The 20,676-nt window shown below is 40.3% G+C and overlaps 1 protein-coding gene across 6 annotated transcripts in view; it reads left to right on the forward strand.

Moving 5' to 3' along the window:
* The window catches only part of FXR1 (FMR1 autosomal homolog 1), a 65,196-nt gene that overhangs the window by 43,014 nt on the left and 1,506 nt on the right, over window positions 1-20,676 (forward strand). For 3 of the 6 annotated variants that reach the window (XM_014606216.3, XM_059731179.1, XM_059731178.1), the window contains 12 exons: window positions 1,456-1,604; window positions 2,244-2,337; window positions 3,076-3,192; window positions 3,304-3,474; window positions 7,869-7,947; window positions 10,251-10,360; window positions 11,018-11,104; window positions 12,057-12,264; window positions 14,053-14,256; window positions 15,749-15,949; window positions 17,389-17,469; window positions 19,732-19,823. In XM_014606216.3, coding sequence (XP_014461702.1) covers window positions 1,456-1,604; window positions 2,244-2,337; window positions 3,076-3,192; window positions 3,304-3,474; window positions 7,869-7,947; window positions 10,251-10,360; window positions 11,018-11,104; window positions 12,057-12,264; window positions 14,053-14,256; window positions 15,749-15,949; window positions 17,389-17,469; window positions 19,732-19,823 — 1,593 coding nt within the window. The remainder of the gene's footprint in view (window positions 1-1,455; window positions 1,605-2,243; window positions 2,338-3,075; window positions 3,193-3,303; window positions 3,475-7,868; window positions 7,948-10,250; window positions 10,361-11,017; window positions 11,105-12,056; window positions 12,265-14,052; window positions 14,257-15,748; window positions 15,950-17,388; window positions 17,470-19,731; window positions 19,824-20,676) is intronic. The other 3 variants (XM_059731176.1, XM_014606217.3, XM_014606218.3) reach the window with 3 other exon arrangements.

The raw sequence follows: 20,676 nt of genomic DNA on the forward strand, positions 1-20,676 counted from the left end.
TTTGAATAGGATATATGGTAGCACCCATTGTGCTTAGCCCTTCCAGCATCAACTTTTTAAAGTCACGGTGAGCTACTACATTGAATACATTTCAACTTCCTCTTCACTCCCACAGCAAAGCTGTGTCTTTGTTCTGCAAGCAGCTGCTCCAGGGTCTGCAGAGTCTTGGCTTGGCTTGGCTTACCAACAGTAGGTGCACGCATGCTTGGGGTGGATGGCAGGGGAGCCACCAAGGGGCCCGATCCTTGCTGTGGCAGTACAGCCTGGGCCCCTTCCTTGCTGTCTGTCCCTAAGAATGAGTGCATCTGCCACCAGCAATGAGCCAGGCCAGGGCTCTGTGGACCCTGGTGCAGTCACTTGCCACAGCTAGCCCATGGTCTGGGCAAGCCTCTGCTGCCTGCCATGGAGCCCAGGCTGCTCACAGCTACACCGGGGTCTGTGGAGCCTCTGCCCATCTCATTGCTGGGGGTGGGTGCACGCATGTCTCGGGGCAGATGGCGGGGAAGGGGCCTGAGCTGTGCTGCCACAATAAGGATCAGGCCTATTGGAGCTCCCATCCCTAGCACACCAACATCTTCCAACTGCACTCTGCCCAAAAATGTTGCCAATCCCAGATTTATGTTAATGAAGCTTCATAGTCAAGATTTAGAATTCCATTTATAATTGGAACTTGCCTTACGGAAAGAAATCATAGAACCATTTAATGAATATATCCATGCTTTTGGAGGGGATGGTTGAGTCAAGTGTGTATGGGTTGTCCAAAACTGAGCACCTGTATTTGCATGGGAGCAGGAGAAAATCCCACACTTCTGCATTCCCAAAGTTTTGAGAAGAGGATTTGGGGAACATATATGTAAGAAATCTGCATGGCTGGCACAAACCATTTTTGTGGGGGTGGGTGGGAATGTCTTACTCTTAGGCATTACAGATGCAAAGTAACTCTATAGCTTGGAAAAAGGAAGATTAGTTTCTCTTCCTTTTGCCTGGTCCTTCTGGGATTTAAAAAAAAAATGTATTTTTTGTTGTTGTTGCAGAGCTAATGCATCTATGTAGAAGGAAGTATATTCTGTTGCGTCTCAGCCTTTTTAGAAAAATGTCTGTTAAGTTCTTGTTGCAGAACTGTTAAGCAGAAAAACCACTTAAATGTCATCTTGAATTGAGTTGATCAAACTGGCTGTCAGAAAAAAAATGACTTGAAAAATGAGCATGCTTTGTATAGGTTAAGCACTGGCTTTAATAGAGCACTGAGCGGGTGCAGAAATCTGCCCAGAATTATAACATTGCTTGGTCATGGCCTTATGCTAAAGTAGAATTCCTTTTTAATGGCTAAACTTATTTCTTTTTCCTTTTTTTTTTTTTGGTGTTGAGGGTGACCATCAGTTAATCTGTCCCTGTGCTTGTGAAACGTTTGTTTTTAAGTTAACAATGATTTTTCACAAAACATTTTCCCCTTAGTTTTATGTCATTGAATATGCTGCCTGTGACGCTACTTACAATGAAATTGTCACGTATGAACGACTTCGACCTGTGAATCAGAATAAAACTGTCAAAAAGAACACCTTTTTTAAGTGTACAGTGGAAGTTCCTGAAGATCTCAGAGATGCGTGAGTAACTCTGAATACTATAACATCACTGTTACTTATTTCACTATGGCTTGCATCTTTTTCCATATGTCTTAAGCTTGTTTCATACTTGGCTTTTGAGAGAGGCAAAATAGTTCAGTAAGTTTAGACAGCCCTTTTCATGAAAGATACTTCAAATAAATGCTAAAGCAGTGGTTTCCTACCCGTGTTGGTGTTTCCCCAGTATGGCCAGTTTTCACAAAAATCATGCTGTAGCACAGTTGCACGCTGTGTCTCACTCCAGAAGGCTGGTGTGATTATCTAGTGGTTGAGCTAAGTACCTTCTTGTGCCTGACTTACACAGCATGAGAACAGAGCACTGGGCCAAAGGGGGCTGCTTCCTGAGCTTCTAGCCCTGTACTGATTAGCTGCTAGTACTGCTACTGTACTATAGGACACCTGGATGGGTTGCTCACTGCTTTACCCCACCCTGCGCATGCACTGTGAAATGAGGTGGACTGTTTGTACACTTGCTTGCCTTAGTCAGGCGTTTCCCAAACAAAGATCATTTTTACAAAAGTTAGCTGCAGCATAGTTAGCTTTCAATTATAGGGCTACGCCACATTTATTGATAATGCTGTCTTCAACTGGAATAACATTTTATAAATGCATTTCTTGTAGGTGTGCTAATGAAAATGCACATAAAGATTTTAAGAAAGCTGTAGGAGCTTGTCGGATTTTTTATCATGCTGAAACTGCTCAATTAATAATACTGGTAAGAAATGTATTTTTTTTTGTGTAAGCAGTACATTAATTTTGGGTTCACTTAGAGCATTTCAGTTGCTTACAGACTGTACATATCCACATAGAAAATATATTCAGTTGTAAAACTGCACAAATTATAAGAAATTTAATGCATAGATATATTGATACGATCATTTAAAATATATCTTTTGGTAGCATGTCCCTAGAGGGGTGTCCATAATGCATTAAAAACAGTGTAGGTTTGGGAACTACCTTTCTTCTCTTGGATAATGTGTTCCAGAGATGCATCTTTTCTGAAGAAATAATGTGCTTGGGTTATTTGGAAGAGAAAATATTTTTGCCTAAGTTTGTTTGAATCATCAGCACAACCTATTAAGCAAGTGGTAGGCTTGAGGAAAATTGCTAGGCGTGGAAGGACAAAAGTGAGATCTTTAGTCCTATTTTTATTTAAATTCTCCATATAAATCTGCCTGTTCAGTTTTAGCTTCCTCCGGTTGCTTATGTGGCTCTCACATGGAATTGGTGGGTGACCTGAACATGCATGATGATTTAAAGAAAAACAAAAAAAACCCCAATTTTATTTGAGATTAAATATCAATTAGAGGAACATCTCACTGTAAGATTCTTTGAGGTTTATATTTGAAATTCAGCTTATGTGAAAAAGTCCATCTTGATTTCTACTTTCTCTTTGAATGTGGGTTGCCTTTTTAAAAGCAATAACCCTTATCTTCCCTCGTGTTTGCTGTAGTCTGCTAGCGAAGCAACAGTGAAAAGAGTGACTATATTAAGTGACATGCATTTGCGCAGCATTCGTACCAAGCTAATGCTCATGTCAAGAAATGAGGAAGCCACAAAACACTTAGAAGTAAGCTGTTTCTTATCATTTCTTTTTGTCTAATTGGTTGTAAGAATGATCTAACTGTGTTCAAGGCTGAGGCCCTTCTTATGGTGAACAAATTCTGTCTTCTCTTCGAAGTGTACAAAACAACTTGCAGCAGCATTTCATGAGGAGTTTGTCGTCAGAGAAGATTTAATGGGGCTTGCAATAGGGACGCATGGTAGTAACATACAGCAAGCCAGGAAGGTCCCAGGAGTTACAGCAATCGAGCTAGAGGAAGATAGTGGTACTTTCAGGATCTATGGAGAGGTAAGGAGAAAAGCTTGTGCCTACTGTCTAACTCCCTCTGCATGCGCATATGAATATGAAAGCCAGCTGCTTTTCCATTCATTACCAACTGCTGTATGTATCATGCTAATTTTTTCTGCTGGTGCTGATTTGTGGCCAGAATTGGGCGTCTATACATGTGCTCTAGGGTGGAGGGGGGGCACTTTGATTAGAGAGGCTCTGAGAGTCGCCCTAATTAAAGAGGCTGCAGCGTCACGTGGATTCAGCATCCCGCACTCAAATGGTGACGATGGTGCTTGAACTACAGCTCGTTCGATGAGCGCTCCTGCCGCCATTTTGAAGAGCGGAAATGCCGAGTAGATGTGATATGGAGGTCCTGGAGCTTGTTAATTAACATGCTCCAGCAGACTCAGTTAATTGAGTCTGCTCTGACACATGCATGTAATTGCAAAACTAACATTTTTCTGCATTTAATTATAAGCTGTAAATGAACCATTTTACATAGTGTCTGCCACCATTAATGTAAGATATTCCCCTCTACTGTAGAATATATCTGATATTAAATACCTCTTAGCCAAAAAGCTAAGAAACACTGTTTTAAGGTAGAAATATGGGAGTTTTCATAACACAGTTACTTGTATGTGGGCAACATTTAATCAGGATAAAATATTTATGTTGGTGTTTCTCCTGTATAATAAATGTATTGCAACATGCAAATATAGGTATGCTCATGTTGATAGACCAGTAAGTGATTTAAATATTAGTTTTAGACTGTACCAGCTCTGAGCACTGACCATAGCTGAGAAGCACAACATGCAGCTGGGGAGGGCACTGCAAATCTGGCACTAAAGCTAACTTTGTGCTTCTCTATTCCTTGGTTTGCTACTGATCTTTCTCCCAGTGCAAAGGAGAACAGTATAAGGACATTATTTATTCTGGCTGTCAAAGCCCCCAACAGGCTGTTATTGCATCTGGAAGATTGCTGGACCCAGGGCTTGTATGGCATGCATATATATATATATATATATATATATATATATATATATATATTCCTTTTCTCTGGACAGCCCCCACTCCTGTGTGTGCCACTGAGAACAGAGGAGTCATACGACAGTTCACCATTATCCAAAGATAGTCATATATTGGATTGATCCTTCTGTTGCCCGCTATGGCAATTTTGTGCACTTCTGCAGCAGAAGAGCAGCCTAAACTTGCATTAATGGGCAGTTTTATATTTTATTTCATACCAAATTTGGACTTGTTTTAATTGATCTGTGTCATAGATATTTACTTATCATGTCCACCTAACATTTTTAGTAGACTGAATATATCCAGACTCTAGTATATGCGATGGGCAGTCGAGATGGTACACTTCCTGTTTTGCCCCCAGAGGCAAAGTAAGAGCCAGGTTTGGTAGCAATGGTTATGGTTACTTGGGTGCCATTTATACTGGGTTGTTTGTCCTTTGAGTTCACAGAGATTATGGAGCTATGGCTTGATTTCATTGATGCCTCCAAACCATCCCTAGAGCACCATGCCGGGAATGTGATGCTAAACATCCTCTCTGCAGTCTGTCCCTCTTTTTGTATTTGCACAGTAAACTGGATCCTGTTATATATAAGCCTGTGAACATGCACAAATTAAGAGATTTTAATTCATGTCAGTACAGTGGGATGTGGCTGGGATGGTGGGTGTTTACCCATACAAATAATATAAATCCATGTTTCCTGATTTCAGAATTTATTGCAATATTGGGGGGGAGGGGGCAGGCCTGTGTGGTTGCAATTTCTGTAGGCTGTGCAGCATGTGAGCAGTGAGCTGTCTGAGCTCACAGGCTTGTCCGCACGGCCTGGGACAGAACCACCCTTTTAGCATTGCTTTAGTGGGGGAACACTGCTGATGCAGCTCCCCCCACCTTTTCCTCTGCTGCCGAATATGCCCGTGTGTGTCCGATATAATAATGCTTATGTGATGGTGATGGTTTTGTTTTTTAAAGCTTGTATCAATGCTAAAGAAAAAATATTCTGTATTGGAAAGAGATCTAGAAGCGACCCCTCTATTTAGTTTGCCTAAAATTTTCCCTTGTAAAAGATGTTACAGAGTTTTCCTTGACAAGCTGTCCCACCTTACTGTTTGCAGTCGGCCTTTAAAATTTGTAGGGCGAATGCCCTTTGATTAAAGAAATGCCTGTTTCTTCATCCTTTGAAATCCCGTTCAACTTTTGCTGAGAGAGAAGCTAAACAAAACTGGTATTCAGGATGCAAAGTTTAGCACTGAGAAGTTGGGAAACCAAAAAGTTGTGGAAACCCATAGCATCATTGAAAATGAGGGTTGGAAGGGACCTCAGGAGGTTGCCTAATGCAACCCTCCTGCTCAAAGCAAGATCATCCCAGACTAGATCATCCCAGATAAGGCTTTGTCTAACCAAGCCTTAAATAAAACTCCAAGGATGGAGATTCTACAACTTCTCTGGGTAACCTGTTCCAGTGCTTTTCTACCCTCCTAGTGAGAGTTTTTTCCTGCTATCCAACCTAAACTTTCCTTGCTGCAACTTGAGACCATTGCGCTTCGTTCTGTCATCTGCTCCCACTGAGAGCAGTCCAAGTCCATCCTCTTTGTAAACACCCTTCAGGTAGTTGAAGGCTGCTATTCAATCCCCCCTTGGTCTTCTCTTCTCTGGACTAAACAAGCCCAGGTCCCTCAGCCTGTCTTCATAAGCCATGTGCCCCAGCCCCTGAACTATTTTTGTTGCCCTCTGCTGGACTCTCTCCAGTTTGTCCATATCTTTTCTATTGTGGAGGGCCCAAAACTGAACACAGTACTCCACATGTGGCCTCAGTGCCAAATAGAGGAGAATAATCACCTACCTCAATCTTCTGGCAAAGCTCTCCCTAATGCAGCCCAGTATGCCATTAGTCTTGTTTACAACAAGGGGCTCGTATTCATTTTATTGCCCACTGTAATGCCATATCCTCTTCTGCAGAGCTGCTGCTTAGTCAGTCAGTCCCCAGCATGGGATTGTTCCATCCTAACTGCAGGACTTTGCATATATCCTTATTGAACTTCATGAGATTTCTTCCAATCCTCCAATTTGTCTAGGTCTCTCTAAATCCTAGCCCTGTTCTCTTCTGTATCTACTGCTCCCCCAGATTGGTGTGATCTGCACATTTGCTGAGGTTGCATTACCCCCCTCCCCCCTCATCTTGCAGATCATTGATAAAGATACTGAACAAAACCACCAGCATCTGGACTGACCTCTGGGGCAGCCTACTTGATACTGGCTGCAAACTAGACGATCTAGCCGGTTTTCTGTCCACCTTACAGTCCATGCAATCTTAATCATGTTTATGTAATCATTTATATAGGATTACATATTGCTTTTACATAGAAATCCTGCTTGCTTCAATGTTCAGATAATACAAGGGGAAGAATTAAAAAAAATCTTTATAACAAACAGCTTCAATATTTTTGTATCTAGGATAATATTAGCATTTTCTTGAACGTTAATAAGAACTAGTTACAGATTAAAAAAAAATCACTGAGTCTCTATGATGTTATATTGATACTGCTTCACAAATATTCTGTGTTTTGACATAATGTGAAAAAGTCTTTCCAGTCATTGATTACAAGCTAGATATAAAGAGGACATTTCAAATAGTTTTAATACTAAATTACAGTTGTAAATTGCACAAGATAATATTATTCATGCTATTTTAAAACAATTTTTTCACTGTGCATGCTTTTGCTTTGCAAATGTGTTTAATTCTTAATCATTTTACCCATGTTATTTCTCTATTATTTCATGCAAACCTAAATTAATTTATAACTAGAGGTGCATCGATACATCAGTCTGTACGTTATCAGCACCGATAAACAGAAAATTGGCATTATCAGCAATCGGCTCTTTTTGGCTGATATGGCCAATAATGTTGCTGATAAATGCAGCGTATGTGTGCACAGCCACAGCATGCACGCAGCCAGGTACCTTGGAAAGCAGCGTCGTGGGGGGAGCAGTGAGGGGATAGAGGCCCCCACGGTGAGGGAGGGAATGGGGCAGGGTCAGAGGCAAGTGCTGCAGAACAGGGGTGGGGTATGGGATGGAGCGGTGCATGGCTCGTTTGGTGGGGCACCTCTTGCTGCTGCGCACCCCGGGTGCAGACTTAACGGCTGGATGCTAGCCTCCAAGCAGCCGAGCTGCTTATCAGCAGTCGGATCGGTATTGGCCGATATGGCTGGTCAATAATCGGTTATCAGTATCAGTCAAAAAAATCTTTATCGGTGCATCCCTATTTATATCTCATTCCTCCTTCATCTTGAAAATAAGTTGTTTTGAAAGTTTCCAGCTTTTGGAACAGGATTTTATTTATCAAATTGATTTAACAAATAAACATTTTTTGGTTTTTGTCCATTTTCAGAGTGCTGAGGCAGTAAAAAAGGCTAGAAGTTACTTGGAATTTGTGGAGGATTTTATTCAAGTTCCCAGAAATCTTGTTGGTATGTAATGCTGCTCAGTATTTAAAATATTTGAACACCTTGAGAAAGGAAGCCTGTTTAGTCTGAATGCAGAAATGATTGAGATCATAGTACTGGGCACTTGCTCCTTTTGTCCAGAAACTGTCTAAACTTCAACTATATGTATTGGGAAATTGTTATATTCTGATTATCCAAACACTTCAAAGGGCAGCAGAACCCAAATGTAGTCAAGCTATAAAACCTTTGAAAAAAATCTCATTTTGCGAAATTCAGGACTTTTTGGTATTTGGCAGCTGAATTACCCAAAGATCCATCGCCCCAAGGTTGCAGGAGCTCAGCAGCACTTTCTCCTCAGCTGTGTCTTTTAGGTAGTCCATTCTGCTGAAGCACCAAACCTGGCAACTGGGCTCTCTATACTATGCCTTTTGCTTGTGCACAGGCAGGGAGGGAGCTGGTGGCAAACGGAGAGACAGTTCATTATACTGACCACAGAAATACACCCAAGTTAGGGTGGAGGCAGTACCTATGTATCAGTGCATAACAATGCTAGCTTAAGATGTCAAGTGAAGATGACATCTTACCTAAATCTACTGCTTTAGAAGTGAGAATATAACTGGTTCAGTTTGAATCAACTGGGCTTAACCTACATTTCAGAAGTACACTGATCATTATTCAGGACTTCATTAGTATAGCTCCTCTGATAGAAGGCATCTTGCAAACCACAGTGCCTGTGCCACAAGGCACAAAACTATGGTGATGGTGCCATACTAAGACAGAAGAGTGCCACCTACTGAATTTCAAGTTTCAGTTATTACAACACGTGGGTATTTGGGGGTCTGTGGAAGTATTGACTGACATATGTTTGAACATAAATAATCTGACAGGATGACCATGCAATGCTGTAGGATTGTAGACCTGTTTCTGAAAGGCATTTTTCCATTTAAAAGCAAAACTTAGCATAAACCACTGTGGTATCTTAGCCATCAAGAGAAGAGAATAAAATTCTTAAGGCTTTTTGCATCTTGTTTTCCTGGTATCATGTTATCATCTGATTTTTCCCTTTATGGAAGTTTCTGTAGTGCAAGATTGTATTTTTAGCCTTCCATATTCCTTTCCCCATGCTCCAGATACAAGTGTTTTGGGTGCAGCTATCTGTATCAGTAACCGATGGGTAACTGCCATATAACTATAAAAGTATAGTTTCCACGTAACTTTAGATTTGAGAAGACCAAAGCTTTCTGATTAAGAAAGATCGATGGTAGTCACTGGCTGAAGGTATAAAAGAGGGTTAAAAATATGTATTCTGCACATGGAGGATACTGTTTGTTTGTCTGCTTTCCAAAAAGGCCCAGCACACATCTAAAAATAAATATACCAATGATGTTGGCACATGTAATGTTATTGACAGACACTCAAGAGTAAAGTCAATTATACAGTCATATGTAGATGGTACTTTTTTGTGTGTCATATATTTATTTGTGCTGACTTATGCCATGTGCATGTGCCACAACCCTAAATTTTTGCAACTCCTAACTTAATGGTTCAGTCATAATGCTGTGACACACAGGATTTTGTATTTAAAAATGTATTGACTCCAGCTGACCTATACAGACTTGTGAAACTTAAAGAAAGTGAATACATTGCCATATGTCTGACTTTGACACTGCTGTCCAGTAAATTAATGTTATGTTAGCTGGAAACAGGAGATCTGAAAACCTGCTAAAGAATCTAATTTTGATTAGAGAGCATGTATTCAGTACTTGGTAGTCACGTTAAGTGGTTCATTCTTGTAACAGAGAGACCAAAATAAGCATAGTGAATACCAGCTTCAAGTTTCAGGAAGGGTTGAATTCGAATCCCTGGATTCACATTGCCCTTTGGATTACAACCCAAATTAAAATAAAACGTTTGGGATGCACTGATCTTCCAGTTCAGATGCACCAAATAAAGAAAGAAGAGTTTACTCAGTGTTTTTTTTTTGCCACTGCATCCTAGCCCTGATTCTACTTTGTATTTAAACCTAATCCTAATTTGCATTTAAGAACTGTTCTCTGCACAAATATTTCAGAAATCACTTGGAAAGTATAGGCTTGATTTCCCCCCCCCCCCCCCAACACACACACCTTATTTATATTTTGCACCCCTGCACAATAGTGAAAAACTGATAAATTACAAGGTAATAGAAATCTGATATGTAGAGCATTCATTTATTATTGTGTTACTAGTACTGCTTTATTAGGTGTAACTTGGAAACAATGAAGAGACCGTATTAAAGAGAGAGTTCGGACCAGTGGTTCAAAATTATTCTTTCTTGTCCACTAAAGGAAAAGTTATTGGAAAAAATGGAAAAGTGATTCAGGAGATAGTAGACAAGTCTGGAGTCGTCAGGGTGAGAATTGAAGGTGACAATGAAAACAAACTGCCCAGGGAAGATGTAAGTTTTTTTTATTCTTTCTTTCAACTCTTTAACCTTTCTTTTTAATATCACAAAGCTGTATTTTTAATAAATAGTTTTGGAGCCAGCAAAGATTCCAAACCACTCTATTAATATAGCTGAAACTTGCAGAGAGTTGAATGATCCCTTGGGTTGGTATGGGATAGCTGTTTCATATATAGTTATATTGTTATTCACTATTGATCCTCTAAAGCTGTCCTGTATTTTAAAGATGCCTTAATTATCCAATAGATGAATCTTCCTTTATAGAAGAATTTGTGAGTGGCATAGAGCCACCATAGCAGCTTGTATGTAGGCCATCCATTCGGTCGGCACAGCTAGGGGAAAACACTGGACTAGGCATCGCTGTGCCTCATCAGTCCTCTGCTGCTGTTTACTGGGGCTGTAGGTAACAGGATGATCTTAGTTATTTGTCTCAATTCACAGAAGTGCAAACACCTTGAAGTCAGTTTAACCTCCTATTTTTTGAGCTGTATCTAGTGGATCTTTAACGCAGCCCAGGATTTGGGCTGCAAGTCTTAAGATTAAGACCTTTATTCATGTCACTTGAAAATCATTTGTGTAATGATTAACGTTGAGGTCTTGCTAATTTTGCCCTTCTTAAGGACATGAAATTATGAAGTTTCATTTTTACAGGGAATGGTCCCGTTTGTATTTGTTGGCACTAAAGAAAGCATTGGAAATGTCCAGGTTCTTTTAGAATACCACATTGCCTACCTGAAGGTAAGTATTTAATTTTATGTTTTGGAAAAGGTTATTAGAATAAATTATCTATTTGTATATTTTGACTTAATTGGGAGTTGCAGATGGTCAGTTTGTCTCAGGATCAGGTTCTAAGGTTGTATGAGTTCCCTCAGCTCGCTCCCTTGCATGCACATTACGTTGGCCTGTAATTACAAGAAATAAAATATCATCTCTTAATTCACTATATTGTGATAGAGGTGTGGGGCTGGAGATGCCCAATATTTTATGTTCAACCTAAATTTTTGCAAATCCTAACTTGATAGCTGAGTCTTAATGCTGCATGATACAAGACTATGCAGACTTGTGAAGTATAAAGAAAGTGAATGCATTGCTACACGTCTGCATTTCACGCAGCTGTCCAGTAAATTAATGTTTTATTAACTGGAAACTGGAGATCTGAAAAATTGTTAAACAATCTAATAAAATAACAACTAGGAGAGAATGAATTCTTCTGTTAACACGAGAACTTTAAAAGTGGCTCCTTTTACTAAATCCTTCCAGAACTGTGAAGGAAATAATTCAGTTGGAAAGCACTGCTAAGTCCATTGAGGAAAGAGTGATTTCAAAATGGAGGAAAGCTCACCTCTTCCTTCTGTATTGCATGATTATTGGCCTTATGTGATTTTATTTGTCACGATGTTGCAGGTATCAAGCAAAATCTTTTATTATGGGTATTTTTTTCAGATAGGAATGGGAATGTAGAGGTGGCTTGAACTCTTTCCAAATGCAAGTCGGATAGCACTCTTACAGCTGAACAGTGTTCCTTGTTTCCAGATGAGGAGTGTGTTGAACCTACAAAAGCAGTCTTAATTTTTTGAATGACAAGATGGTGGTTAAGTGTCGGTGTTTCCCACCTTTTGGAGAAATAATGATGATTTATTTGGATCCAGCATCAATGTGGTATATGCATAATGTCTCTTTCTCAATGTAGGAAGTAGAACAGTTAAGGTTTGAGAGGCTTCAGATTGATGAACAGCTGCGTCAGATTGGCATGGGTTTCAGACCTTCTTCCACCAGAGTTCCTGAAAAGGAAAAGGGCTACACCACGGATGAAAGTACCCTCTCCTCTGTACAAGGCTCTAGGTCATATAGTGGAAGAGGGAGAGGTCGCAGAGGCCCAAATTATACTTCAGGTTATGGTGAGTGTTTTTATTCTGTGGAGCAGGTACAGAAACTTCTGTGTATGCAACAGATGTAGTCTTTTTTTTTTTTGTTTTAAATGGTTTGCTTTTAGATTGGTTATGTATAGTATGGCACACAGCTGAGTTAATGCAGAATTTGGCTAATATTGTAGATGGGGACTGCTTAGTTATTAGCACAGCAGCTCAAATTAGCATGATTATGTTTACATTCCTGTTGCAAAGCATGTTTTAAATAGACTAAATGAAATTAAAACCCTGTGACTGAACTTTGCAAAGAACCTGTCTTTTGCCAAAGCAGTCGCATTCCTGTAATACCAGGTTGTTAGATAAAGGCTTGTGTATCTCGCAGAAGCTCAGAAGAAAGCTCAAGTTACACAAGGGAAGCCATCTCTTGGGTGTCAGGTTTACAACCATGGTTTCTGTTGCAGCCAAAATAAAACAGGTGAACAGTCTCTGGCCACATTGTACTTACGTATGTAAAAGCTCCAGAGGCTGAAGCAGAACAATTATAAGTGGAGGTAACAGTGTTTTGACCAAGTTCTTTTTTTTTTTTCCATTCTCTTGGTCTGAAGCCTCCCTGTCTCCTTTTTCCTCTTTTGAGGTTCTTATATTGACTAGGTCAGTCTCCTAAGACTTCCCTGCAGTTCCCTTCAGCTTAGGGAAGTGTCCTGAGAAACTCCAAAAATAATCACCCAACCTACTGTTTAGATTCTGACTCCTTGTGTATAAGCCTGGATGTCCTATTTTGCTTCAGCAGGCTTTAGTGTGCTGCCCCCCTCCCCAACTATACAGTCCTAAAATGTTTCATGTAGTTTCAGTGGGAGAGCTGAATTGTCAACCTCTATTTTTTAAAAAAAAGAAAGGAAAATTAAATTGATTATACAGTGCTGTTGATTGAGACCAGCTGCCATGTCTCAACCAAGAATTGATTGCATTTTAGTTCTGGGTGACTGATCCATATATACATAATTAATGAGGCCTTTTGATCCTCCAGAATAAAAGGTTATATGAACAGTGGTTTATGTTGTTAACTTTTTAAAATCTGGGTGATGCAATTAATAGAAGAATAGCTTCCAGAAAAGAGATTGCAGTTACTCAAAATTCCTGTTATGACTGGGTTCAGATTTTGTTTGGTTTCTGTTGATTGTTTAACTGAAGTCTGACACTTAAACATTATAAAACTACCTTTTCAAAGGATGGACTGATTTTTTTTCAATTTAGCCCCAAGGCCCGTGAATCCAGCACTTCCTGTGCTAAAATCTGATGATTAGAGATCTCTGGAATTCATGTCGGAAGTGTGTGGCATGGTGGCTTCTTTAATTTTGGAGTGTCCCCCACCCCACCACGTGCCCACTTGCTGTCTGCACCTGATGGCCAGGCTGCAGTTTTAAATGTGCGGTGGTTTTCACCTCCTGGCCATCTGGCATCAATGGGGGGGCGGACTCCAAAACTAAAGGAGTCTGTGCACTTCCAAAACGAATTGTGGAGATTGTTACTGATGATTTATATATTGTTCTATACGAAATAATATTGTTTTTATTAAATGGATTGCTTTTATGAAATAGATTAAGCATCCTACTAAATATGGTGAATTGTGTAACTAAATTGGAAAATACGTTGCATAGTTTGCAATATCTTGACATACTATATAAAACACTTCAGCTGGGAGGTACAACTTTGAAGGAGTAGCTCTATTTTAGTATCTGCAAATAGACAACATATCTTCATCTCTTCATGGCTGCAAATTGAAAGTTCATCTGTGTGTTTTTTCTATGTCGTTTAAAGGTACGAACTCTGAGCTTTCTAATCCCTCTGAAACAGAGTCTGAGAGGAAAGATGAACTGAGTGACTGGTCATTGGCGGGAGAGGATGACAGGGAGAGCAGACATCAGCGTGACAGCAGAAGACGTCCTGGAGGAAGAGGACGCAGTGTTTCTGGAGGTCGTGGACGTGGTGGACCGCGGGCTGGCAAGTCCTCCATCAGCTCTGGTAGTGTTGAAAGTGCATGTTGGGTTTAGTTTTGGTTATTGACACCTGGCTCCATTTCTTCTCCTTATTAACTAAATCATGAGTTGAAGGTGTGTGTGTGTACATATATATATATGTATATGGCAAGCTAGTTATCAAAACTTGAGTTTATTATAGCTGGATTTCCACACAGCTATATCAGGATTTGCACCATGCTATTGAAGAAGTTTAAGGATTTTTTTTTTTTTCTTGGGTCTCTTGCCTAAGCCCTTGCTCCTACTCCTACCACACTTAAATAATTGAGGTGAGGGGGAGTTCTTTTGTGTGTGGTTTATGGTTATAAATCTTAAAGGGCACCAGCACATAATTACATCATTTATAGATGTATAGATGCAGACTAGAATGGATGTAGTAGGGTGGAAATCCTCTCCAGTCTTTGAATACCATCAGGATCTATACATCTTCCTACAGTTAATGCAGAAAAAGCATGCTGGTTGGGGTGTAAAAGGGGATTTTCAGAATGCTTTAGTGAAGGGGTGTTTAACCTCCGGCCCATGAGCCAAATGTAGCCCGTGGAGCCTTGGACCCTGACCCATAGAACTCCCCACAGGTTGGGAAATTTGGCGGCAGGAAACCAGTGGCAGTTAATACTGCCACCCTTCCCCACTGCCAAAAATCCACACCCTGTGGGCAGATCGCAGCTGGGCCACGACCCTGCTCCCGTACGGCAGGATCAGAGCCAAACCACGTCCCTTTTCCTTAGCACACCCAAGTTAGGGCCCCGCCACGTTTCCTTCCCTGCAGGACTTGACCACTCTCCCTGCCCCTCCAAGGCTGGACTGTTGTTAGGTTATGGGCCCTTCCACCCAAGGGGCCAGGTTGGGGCTGGACCAAGCCTCCTTTTGCTGCTCAACTGGACTGGGGCCAAGCTGCCCCCCTCTGTGCAGCCAGACGGGACCCACAGAGGAATTGGGCACTGCCCATCCAGCCCACCGGCCAAAAAGCTTGAGCACCACTGCTTTAGTGCGTATGGCCCCTAATACTGCCTTGCGTTAGTCATTTCATGTAAGTCACTCGTGCAAATATTAATAGCAATACTGAATAAATGGAGGACTGCGTATGGGGCATGAAGAATACAGACTTGGTTTACAACTTTTTCTCTAATGGGGGTTTTTTTGCAGTGCTTCGTTTGGAGCCAGAATTTGGCCCTGCGGGCTCATAATTACTACTTAAATAGTGACTGATAAAGAAACCTCTAAAAAGATGTTTTTAATTATTACATTTGGGTCATATTACATCCTGACATGACTTGCCTGCTGTGATGCTTAATGCATCTGGCTGGAATTTCAGAATAGTGAAAAGCCCGGGGAACCATCATGAAAACTACAATTGCTGTGCATTTAATACGTTTCATAACTTTATGTTTATATTTTAAAACGTAGATAAAATCAGCATCAGAGTTCAATACATGTAACTTCAGTTGGTCTTAGACCTTTCTCATCTAATCATTTAGTGCTGAAAGATCCTGACAGCAACCCATACAGCTTACTTGATAACACAGAATCAGACCAGACTGTAGACACCGATGCCAGTGAATCTCATCACAGTGCTAACCGCCGCAGGCGATCACGCAGGCGAAGAACTGATGAAGATGCTGTTCTAATGGATGGAATGACAGAGTCTGACACTGCTTCTGTTAATGAGAATGGTTTAGGTATGTAATCATTTGGGTGGCTGAACCACAGAACAGATTACCTGAATCAGCCATGTAAGTGTTTTTTTCTTAGTGGAGAATCTGTGTTTGGTTAAAACAATTAAGCAATGAATTATTCTTTTTCCTCTTTCAGAGGTGGAAAACTTCTGTATGCCATAAGATATCCCTCTTGATTTTCTCTCATCTTATACCTTGTTCATAATCGATATGGCCGAGAGAGACTTTCTGGGAAGTCTCTGCTTTGGTTCCCCTTTGTAGTACTCATCTGAGGTTGATTAGAGGAAAGGGGCACTCTTCATTTTATTGGATCACCCTGCTATTTTCTTAGCCCTTGGAATCTTGGGTCTCAATTAGAAAAGCTCTTAAATAATCTTTTAAGTCCATTTCTATTCACTTTGTGTTTAAATATTTTCCCTTAACAATCCTGTTGTTTCCAATGGGATTTCAGCATGTTTTCTTGAATAGGGCTACTTTGTTGAAACTTGGGAGAACCCCAGGTCTAGGGACAGAAATGACACTGGTATAAGTGATTGGAAACCTGTTTAAATCTGTAACACAACACAAGTCCAGTGTGCATACACTGCTTTCAAAACGGACAAAACTCATGTAAGATAAACCTGAATGAGTGTAGTATCAAACTTAACTGATTTAGGTTAAATTGGTTTATTGAACTTCTGTCCCAGATCCCCTCTGGATTCAAGTTTAACTCACAATCCCCCAGCATCCCAGGATGCTTTATACCTCCCCTGCAAACCCCCTTGCAGGGTGGGCAGGCTATCTTTGGCCCAAGCTGTCTGCTCCAGCTGAGCAGGGAGACATGCTCTAGCACTCCCCAGCTTCTGGCCTGGGCCACTGCAGGCAGGTGGCTGCATTTTTGGACTCAAAAGTGAATTTCTGTTCACTTGCTTATTGGTTCAAGCTACACAGCTAAGACTCACCTATGAAGGTTGAATCGATTCAGCCTCAGGCTGTTCGACTGTCTGTACTTGGCCCAGCTGGGATCAGAAAAGAACTTTGGTTCTTGCTAAAGTAACCTATTGAAGAATTATCTATTTTAGGTGATAACAGGTAAATAAAGTTGTAATGCCGATCAGTGACACAAGGCTAATGAACAACTCCTTTATACTCTAGGAAGAGTTTTTAATATTTGATTGATTATATGGTCAGAATCCACATGGGCCTTGATTCAGTGAAGCAAACTTATTCATGCTTAGAGTTAAGCATGTGTTTAGGTGTTTTATTACTGAATCAATACCAAACTGCATAGGATTTTGCATAATCAATTTTGAATGCTTCCAATTCAAAATTCCATCTACTTTCATAATGTTTTATTTCATCTTCCATGCTAGCAAAAGTAAATCTAAATACCCCATCCTTAAACTGCTAAAGAAAAAAGTTTTCTCTTCAGAAATAGTTCATGGTAAACTTTGCAATTGCAGATGATAGTGACAAAAAACCCCAGCGACGCAATCGTAGTCGCAGGCGTCGCTTCAGGGGTCAGGCAGAAGATAGACAGCCAGGTAACCTGAGTGAAGCTTTGGGTAACTTCGGGTCACGAGCATGAAAGAATGTTATGTGTCTGCTGTTTATGTATATCTAGATACATATAGCTGCATTACGAAAATAAGGGTTACTGCATAACTAATAAGACTACTATCTACAAGATAAAGGCTATTCTTACCACAAGAGAACATGTTTAATTTATAACCTGTCTAATGAAACTAATTTGTATTGTCTTTAATTTTAATTTTCACTTGGAAGAAGACAGTTTGTTTCAGATCCAGCTGCCATTAAAGTCAGTGCCATCGACTTCAATGGTTTAGGATCAAGTCCATGTATGCAAACTGGGTCATGTTCTGTATTTACCCATGCCTGTGCACCTGCACTTAGTGACATGACCAAATATTTTCAAACAATTTTTCACTATTGGCTGTTTTTACTGGAAAGGCAGAAGACATGGACTAGCAGTGTAGACTCTGCAGTGCAAAGCAGTGTGACAGAACTTACATGGTGTCTGCCTGCCTTACATGCCTGTATTAAGCAACGCCATCAGTCCCTCGCTTTTATGGGTATCATAAATCATCCATGTATTGAGATTTTAAATGAAATTGCATGTTTCCATTTTTTTTAGTGTTGTGGCTTGATGCATTTCTTTTGTGTGTACTAACACTTCAAATATTGGAAAAGGCAATTCATCTTTATTAGACTATATTCTAGAAAACACATGATTGCATATGATACTATAGCCACAGGATCTTTTTTTAATTTATTAATGGATGCTTTTCAGACTGTTAAGCTCACAATTACACCCAAGTTTGTTCTCATTTTATCTGTTTTTTGAGGATCAAGCATTTTTTTTAGATGCATAACTTTTTCCCAAAACATATTGTACTGCTTTTTGGAACAAAGACAGACAGCCCAGTACATCCGAGCAGTCCTCATTTCTGTAAGAACTGACATGCTTAGAAACAAGGACAAAACTTGTTTAAAATGAGATTTCTTTTATATTTATAAAAGGGAATTATAAACCCTAAGTATAAGAAGATTTTAATCATCCATAAAAATGGTATGAAGAGCATATCCCTTGAACTGAAAAATGCTTTAAACCACCACCCCAAACTCCCCTGAAATCCTGCTTTCACTCAATTTGATTTCTCTCCCATCTTTCAGAATTTGAATAAGGTAGTTTGTTGCCACTATTATTCAGAATAAACTTTGGTTCAAATAAATAATTTTAAATAAAATAAAGGGAAGTAGCTGGTTTTGGCTAAGAAAGTAATAATGTAGTTTTATACTTTACTCATAGAATGCATATATATCTCACATCCCTCAAACAAGACACATGCCTTGCTTTTGGAAAGCAGAATATAGAAAGACTTTTCCAGAGTCATGGCCCAGAGCTAGCTTTTCCATAAAGACACTGTGCTATAAGATGGCAGCCCTGTGGTGGGTACTTTGGACCCTGCCATATATTCTGCTTTAGGCCTTTTTATCAGCTTTATATCATTTTATCACAGCGAGAAAAATAGCTTGTCAAATGCCAGATATAATTACTTAGTGATCATATTATTCAACACACAGCTGGCAAAATCTATATTTTCCTTTAGGTCCATCGCTTAAACTGCAAGATTGGATAAAAAAATAAAAGGAAAATGAAATTTAGTTCAGGAGATCCCCATAAAAAACAGATTTGAACACTACTTTCTTATTCAGCTGTCTGTTCTTCCAGTATTTTTTTTATATCCCCAATATCTAATGGTGTGATACCCTTGTGTGAAATTTCATTACTGTTTAAATAGCATGGTAGGTGCCCTCCTCCCTTTCCAGAAGAGTTTTTTTTTATTGAAGTTTCTCTTTCTCCAAGAGCTTGCCAGTCCAAAGTATCTTATATGCTAATGAGACCCCCCCCCCCAGTAGAAAGTCCTTTTCAGATTAACCTGTTGTGTGTTATCCCAGACTAGAAGTACTTTTGACCCTGTTAGTTTAAGGCTACATTTGGTGTGCAGACGTGTGCTCAGCTACCACTGCTACTAACGGAAGCTGAATGACTTCAGTGAAGGACAGAAGTTGATCCTTACTATAGAATTAATATTACAAACTGAGATACTTATGACCTTGAGTATCCAGAAGTATAAAGAGGGTTTCACAAAAAAAGGTATTTCCTAACTGCAGACCCTAAATAAAGCAGAGAATCCCCCCAAAATATAACAAATTAGGTTGCTTTAAAATATGAAGTGGTTCTAAAAACTATTTTGTGATGTAACTTTTCTTTTCTTAAACAGTCACAGTAGCTGATTATATATCACGAGCTGAATCTCAGAGTAGACAGAGGAACTCCCCAAAAGAGATGCTGCCCAAAAACAAGAAAGAAATGGTAAGAGAAAAAGAAGAAACTTAATAATTGCTGCTCTGTGTGCCTTCTCCACTGTACAAAGTTCATGTTGGAATGCTGTCTCTCACCCTTACCTTGTGTAGAAAGACAGCTGTGTAACATAGCAAGTGAAGTTCGCTGAGGGTATGTACCAGTTGAAGTTCATCTCTTACTGCGTTACAACAAACTTTCTTTTTAAAGCTTAATTCCCACACTTTACTACACCAAGTTTAACTTGCCCACCCCTATCACACTCAAAAGCACTCCATCAATACTAATTACCGGGATTCCCATAAGGGGGATGTTCTCACTTATATAAAAACAGGGGAAATGGAGGATGGATGTTTGGTGGCTTGCCCAAGCCTACAGGAGTTCAAGTGGATGGTACAGATCAGTGTTAAGCCTCTGGCCTGTGGGCCAAATCCAGCCCATGGGGTTGTCCATGGGTTTGGCAGTTTACAGGGGGCAATGGAAACATCAATTTAAAGAGCTTCCAGAGCCATGGCACTTAATGGTGCCACTGCTCCCCCCATTGCCCCGTTTCCAGACCTGTGGGGAACCCTGAGGGTTGGATTACGTGTCCTGCTGTGCCAGATCACACCAGCATACCTTGGTCACTCAGCAGCTAGATCTGGCAGGCAGGGTTGGGCTGGATTGCACCTTTACCGTGCATGCCAACCCTGCCTGGATCTGGCCTCCAGGGCCACGAATTGGTCCACCACAGGTGCAGGTGGGAGATGGGCTAACATTCCACCCTTCTATAGCAACAAGAGGGGGCATTCAGTGGTATTAAACGTGGCAAAACCACAACTAACTACAGGGAACTTTTATACAGTAGAGACCCTTGCCATAAAGT

Source organism: Alligator mississippiensis, chromosome 7 (assembly GCF_030867095.1).
Source record: "Alligator mississippiensis isolate rAllMis1 chromosome 7, rAllMis1, whole genome shotgun sequence".
Lineage (NCBI taxonomy): Eukaryota > Metazoa > Chordata > Crocodylia > Alligatoridae > Alligator > Alligator mississippiensis.